General features: G+C 50.7%; 1 protein-coding gene across 1 annotated transcript; it reads right to left on the reverse strand.

Annotated features, from left to right (window-relative positions):
* Positions 1–404: 404 nt before the first annotated feature.
* LOC308305941 (uncharacterized protein) lies at positions 405–6,657 on the reverse strand (the record flags this gene model as incomplete). Its single annotated transcript, XM_080750840.1, has 4 exons — positions 405–547; positions 670–793; positions 4,075–5,067; positions 5,281–6,657. The coding sequence occupies 4 exons, from the start codon at positions 6,655–6,657 to the stop codon at positions 405–407; spliced, it is 2,637 nt and encodes an 878-aa protein (XP_080606966.1).
* Positions 6,658–6,947: the final 290 nt, after the last annotated feature.

Consider the following 6,947-nt stretch of genomic DNA (forward strand, 5'->3'; position numbering starts at 1 on the left):
CCCGGGATTCGTACTCCCTCCAATTCTAGATCAAATACCGCATAATTAGTGTAGGGTATATCCAGCCCGTTTGCTGCCCGTAACTTAAAAACGAGCGGCCCCGTCCCTAAATCAGTTTGGGAAAAGTGTTCAGTAAATAAACTCTGTTGCATTAAAGTGACTTGTGACCCCGTATCAAGCAGCCCTTGTAATCGAACGCTCCCCATTAGCACATTAACCGTGGGACATTGCCCAATAAACACATCATTGGCCCTGGTTCGTAGCACAGATGCCTCACCTCCTGTCGACTGGACCGCGGCGACAGGACAACTCAGTTTAACGGCGGCTGGCCGTTCGCACACCATCTAGCTATATGGCCCGGCTGGTTACACTGTCGACAGATGGGCCTGCCTTCCCTGTCCCATTCATTTCTCTGTGGTGGTGCATAACGGCGCGGCGGTGGCACGTAGGCTGGCTGTGGTGGCGGCGGCGCGGGGCGCACAGCTGGAGCGGCGGCTTGCATGAGCGGTCTCATTTCGTTCATCAATTCCTTCGTAAACCCCTTCATCTGTGTTTTGACATCCTCCATTATTTCTCGCTTCAGTTCCTCTCTCCAAGCAGAGGTCTGTGATGGCACAGGGACAGTTACTGGGTTAATAGCATGACAAACAATTTCAGTAGCTGGCGTACCTCCATGTTCCACGTCCAAGGTCAAGGCCTCCTGTCGTAGTGCGGCGAAGTCTTCGTCGGGATGACGTCGAGCATATATGCGCAGGGCTTGGCCAAGCGGGCCCTCAGCTAACCCCTGGAGAAACTGATCTCGGAGAACGGCATCGGAGGGGGCTGTAGCGGCATCGTATCGTCGCAACCCACAAAACAGTTCTCTCAATCTTAGAATGAACGCATTAACACTTTCCCCTGAGCGCTGTGTACAACTATAAAATTGTGAGCGTACTTTTGAGACAGGGACCGTTTCTTTATACACACTGTCTAAATAAGCAAACAGTTTTTCTACTGTGTCTCGATCTCCGTCATCCAATACATTGACCTGCCGTCTAGCCTCATCAGTTAAGGTTTGTAGTAAGATAGCAACTTTCTTTACCTCTGTGACATCTTGGGTGCTCAATAGCCCTCTAATCTGTACCCTCCATTCTCTATATTTCGTTTCGCCCTCCGTACCTTTAAACGTTGGCAGCCAGGGGGCGCCTGGGTAAACCGGCATCATCATCATTACGAACCACAAGTTTAAATCACACACAATTGTTCAATCTCTCCTTTATATTGCTCTGTACCCGATCCTGCCGACCCACGTCAAATGTAAGAGTGGCCAGACTCACATTAACAGCCAGAATAAACTGGTACTCTTTGTCAACACCTTACTTTCTTGGATTTGCAAATAAATAATTATAGTACACACCTTTTGATTCAAGTGTATTATTTCAGTATTATCATTAGCATTTCCATATATAATTATAAGACTTCCGACAACGCCACCTCTATAAAAGAGGAAAAGGAGATATATAATAATAACCCTTTTAAGACACACAGGTACGTTTTTCAGGTGTTCAGAGCAATATAAACCCAGGAGAGAAGGAGCCGGACACAGTATTTCCAAAGGTATAACAAGTTCTTTATTATCTAAAATACAGGGGCTTCTATACGCCATAAAACCATTCAAAACACAAATAAAACCCTAACACTCCTAAATAGCGCTTCTAACTAAAAAACCTAAAAACAACCAACAATAAGATCACAACCCGGGTAATTTCCTCCCTTTATCAATTCCCACCGCACAATTAAAGTGCGGGTGCAATATTCGCCACTTAGCAATTTAAGGCGTATATATAATAATATGAATATTGCAAATCATTAGCTCAAATAGGACGTGTGTTATATATATATTACTAATAGGCGCAGGCAGGTATAATAATAATAATAATTATGATAATAAGCAGGGTGAGTAGAAGACGTGTAGAGGGACACAGCAACTCTTCAGTAACATCTACGTCTCAGGCCTTCGTATCTGCGAACAAGGAAAATAGGCCAGTATCCTTGTATACTTTAACTTATTGGCATAACTCAGGTCAGTGGCTTGAAGAGACAAATGGTGCACAGATTCTCTACTCACACGGAGGCAGCCAATGGCTGCCTGTGCGGGTATTGCGCACGACACCACTGTCACCACTGCGACCCCTCTAGTCAGCTCGGATAGAGCGGCTCGTCTCGGCTCGCCTGGTCAGGATAGATGGTCCGCGGGAACTTCACCGGTTTTGCTGGGCCACCGTGTTGTCTGACTCACTGCGTTGCACTGTGGAGCTCACTCAAGTTCATCATCAATAGTTCTAGGTAGGGCTCACTGCTCATGCCCTCCTGTGTCTGTCCTCAGTCCCTCATAACACTGGTCACCTCTGCCTGTTCACCTGCCTCACACACACGTCCTCCTCCTTTCACGTTCAGTAACAGAGTGACAGAGTCCCACTTATAAAGGCCGCCCCCTGCCCGACACTAGCCTCTCATTGGCCGGGCATGACGTCAGTCTCTTCTCATTGGCCGAGTAGCGGCCGCTGGTTAACCTATCAGACTCTTCACACACACATATATCAGAAGGGGAGTTTCATGTAGGGAGAAATAACGTTATTAAACACAAGCAAATAAGTAAATGTATAATAAGGGAAACATATAAAATAGCATTCACTTAACAGAAATAATAATAAAACACAAGAGTTTCCAAAGAAATACATTTTAACGAAAAAAAAGAATAACGCTGTCTTCCACCCCCTCACACTCCCCCCTACTTAAATCGCTGGCAGTCCCTGCAGCTATAGCTTAACCCGGACTATACCGCTGTGGTGGCTGTCCCAAATTTACTCTCCCCGAACGGCGCAGAGCCGTGGGGAAGAACCCATAACACTGCCTCCAGACTGGTCCAGTCGCTGGTGGCTGAGACACCGGCTCAACGCTTCCACCCAGCTCCCGAGGCGCTATACAGACTTTCAAAGCGTTTCGGTGCACCGTTCGATCCCGCCCTCCCTTCTCTGGCCGAATCCTATACACCACCCCCGCATCTCCTACCGTGCCCACTACTACAAACGGCTCGGGGTCCCACCATGAAGCCAGCTTCCCTTGGCCTTGTCTGTTCCGATTCCTCACCCACACTCGCTCACCCGGTACCAACGGTGGGATACCCGCCCGTTTGTCATACATGCGCTTTCTCTGCTCGGCCATACCTCCCATCCTATGCCCTGCAGTACGATAAGCGTCATTTAGTTTCCGTCTGTGATCATGGACCCAGTCTCCTACAGTAAGCCTATTTTGCTGAGCTTGCACTCCTAGCTCTACATCTACGGGGCGTCGCAGATGGCGACCAAACATCAGAAACGTTGGGGCATAGCCAGTGGCACTGTGGGGAGTGTTATTATAAGCGTGAACCAGTTCGGGGAGATGCTCAGGCCATCGGCCGTGCTTGTCAGCATCCAAAGAACGCAACAGATTAAGTAACGTTTGATTAAATCGTTCCGCGCCACCATTTCCGGCCGGATAATAGGGCGTCGTACGGCTCTTGGTAATACCATAATTATTACATAATTGTTGCATAAGGGCGGACTCGAAGTTGGCCCCCCTGTCCGAGTGAAAACGAGCTGGACAACCGAAAGGCTGGATTACATGGGTCCATAGCGCACGGACAGTGGTCTGAGCAGTTTGATCACGTGTCGGAATAGCCCAACTATATTTAGTGAATAAATCAGTTGCTACAAGGATATTCTGACAGGGGTCTGCTGGTCGCCCCAACGTGAGAAAATCAATCGCCACCACTTCTAGAGGGTAGGAAACTTCAAACGGCTGTAAAGGAGCCCTAGGCTCCATCCTAGTTTTCTGTAAGCCACAATTAACGCACCCCTGATGATAGCGACGTGCCTCCCCCTCCATGCCGTGCCAATAGAATCGTCTGCGGAGCTGTGCTAGAGTCCTATCCACACCAGCGTGCGCAGCGGCCACATGCATCTCTCTCCACGTCTCCTCCTGCCTGGAATTGGGACAAACAATCTGTAAGTATTCTTCTTGGGTATAAGGGTCAGTCACATGACGATACAATACCCCCCCTTCCACGCGCAGCCTCGTCCACTGCCGTAATAACTGGACCGCCCCTCTCGTCCAATTCCTCTTCTCCGTCAAGGTGGGGTGCGTGCCCCTCTCTACGCACCGCATCACCATTTGGATATCCTTGTCCTGTCTCTGCGCGCTCTGCCACTCACCAAGGCTGTTCGTGGCTGCAGGCGTCAGCTCCACCGCCGCAACTGTCGTAGGCTGTACGGGGAACCTGGACAAGGCATCAGCGTTAGCATTATTCTTTCCTGGGCGGTACTTGATATCGAACGTGAACGACGCCAGTTGCGCCGCCCAACGCTGCTCTATGGCTCCTAGTCGAGCTGTCTGGAGATGCGCCACCGGGTTATTGTCTGTGAAAATCGTGAAATGAGCTCCAGCCAAATAATCCTTAAACTTTTCCGTGACAGCCCATTTAAGAGCCAATAATTCTAGTTTAAAGGAACTATAATTAGCATCATTTTGTTCAGTGGGGTGCAAACTGCGGCTTGCATAAGCAATAACTCGTTCTCTCCCATCTTGCATTTGAGCCAACACAGCGCCCAGGCCTTGGTTACTCGCATCTGTATAAACCACAAAAGGTTGATCATAGTCCGCATACGCCAGTACAGGAGCTTGAGTGAGGGCACTCTTTAACGCATTAAATGAATTTTGACATTCAGTGGTCCACCTAATCAGCTGCTGTGAGGACTTATTATCAACGGAGATCCCAATTAACAGGTTATTTAGTGGCCGTGCAATGGCAGCAAAGCCCTCCACAAACCGGCGGTAATAACCTGCGAGGCCCAAGAACGCACGAACCTCCCGTACCGTCGTTGGAGTGGCCCACCCCCGGACTGCCACCAATTTGTCTGGGTCCGGCCGCACTCCTTCTCGGTCCACGACGTGGCCCAGAAACTTCACCTCACGTTGTAGCAGCTTACATTTGTCCAGGCGCAGTTTAAGCCCGTGTTTCCATAACCGCTGGAACACGCGATCCAGGTGCTGTAGATGAGAAGAGAAATCAGGGGAGTATATAATAATATCATCTAAATAAACTAATAAAGACTCGGCCACTTGGCCACTTAAACAGTGTTGCATAAGTCTCTGAAATGTGGCTGGCGCATTACACAGCCCAAAGGGCATTCGTTTAAACTCAAATAACCCCAAAGGGGTCGTAAAGGCAGTTTTTTCTTGATCCCGTGGATCCATGCTCACCTGCCAATATCCACTGGCTAAGTCAAGAGTCGAGAACCACTGGGCCTTAGTCAAGCTCGTCAACGTCTCTTCGATGCGCGGCAGGGGAAACGCGTCCTTGTGCGTTACTGCATTCAGCTTACGGTAGTCGACACAGAACCTCCAGCTGCCATCTTTTTTCTTCACCAGAACGATCGGCGCGGCCCACGGGCTACAGCTCTCAGTGATCACTCCCTTGTCCATCATGTCACTTAGCAAGATCTTCATCTCTTTATACATGGCGGGCGGCAGCGGCCGGTGTCGCTCACGTATAGGCGCAGCGTCAGCGGTATGGATCTGGTGTTGTACTGCCTCCGTCTGTCCAAAATCCTCGTCATGTACAGCAAACACCTTCTCCCACTTCGTCAGCATAGCCTGCAGTTCCTCTTGTTCCCCCTGGGGTAGATCAGTTCGATCGGCGAGCCCCTGGAGCTCCTGGGACAGAGTGCGCACGGGTCCGTCCTCCGTGGCACTCACCAGGGCGACCTCCACCAGGCCATCCGCAGACATGGACAGACTCAGGTCCCGGTCCCCCCGGACATCAGCATCCTGGACCGGATACAATTTCCCCAGCTTCTGGTACCGTCCCACGGTGACACTATAGGGAAAGGGATTACAGAGGCGAATAGGAACCCGCCCTCCCCGCACAGTGACCAAGGCGCGCGCCACCCCCAGCTGGTGCCTGTCCGTCAAGGCCTCCACCAACGCCTCGTAGTCAGTCCCTTGCGGGCCCCGGCGCGTGCGTCCCCATACAACCACTTCACTTTGAGCAGGTACTCGTATCTTCTGACGGCGACCAGGCCACACATAGCCCAAGGAGCCATCATCATTCGTCACCGTTTCAATGCGCTGGCAGGCAGCAAACGCATCTCTCCATAGAGAATTTGCTTGGCGCGGGGGAAAAGCAACCCTCCCAGGCCATTTGAACAGAGTACGCCAGCATGCACTTATTACATTCATGCCAATAATGAGCGGTTGCGTACAGTGTTCATCTTTAACAATGACGACCCCCCTCCCCGGGATTCGTACTCCCTCCAATTCTAGATCAAATACCGCATAATTAGTGTAGGGTATATCCAGCCCGTTTGCTGCCCGTAACTTAAAAACGAGCGGCCCCGTCCCTAAATCAGTTTGGGAAAAGTGTTCAGTAAATAAACTCTGTTGCATTAAAGTGACTTGTGACCCCGTATCAAGCAGCCCTTGTAATCGAACGCTCCCCATTAGCACATTAACCGTGGGACATTGCCCAATAAACACATCATTGGCCCTGGTTCGTAGCACAGATGCCTCACCTCCTGTCGACTGGACCGCGGCGACAGGACAACTCAGTTTAACGGCGGCTGGCCGTTCGCACACCATCTAGCTATATGGCCCGGCTGGTTACACTGTCGACAGATGGGCCTGCCTTCCCTGTCCCATTCATTTCTCTGTGGTGGTGCATAACGGCGCGGCGGTGGCACGTAGGCTGGCTGTGGTGGCGGCGGCGCGGGGCGCACAGCTGGAGCGGCGGCTTGCATGAGCGGTCTCATTTCGTTCATCAATTCCTTCGTAAACCCCTTCATCTGTGTTTTGACATCCTCCATTATTTCTCGCTTCAGTTCCTCTCTCCAAGCAGAGGTCTGTGATGGCACAGGGACAGTTACTGGGTT

Source organism: Nannobrachium achirus (assembly GCF_963921795.1).
Source record: "Nannobrachium achirus genome assembly, chromosome: 20".
In the NCBI taxonomy this organism is placed as follows: domain Eukaryota; kingdom Metazoa; phylum Chordata; class Actinopteri; order Myctophiformes; family Myctophidae; genus Nannobrachium; species Nannobrachium achirus.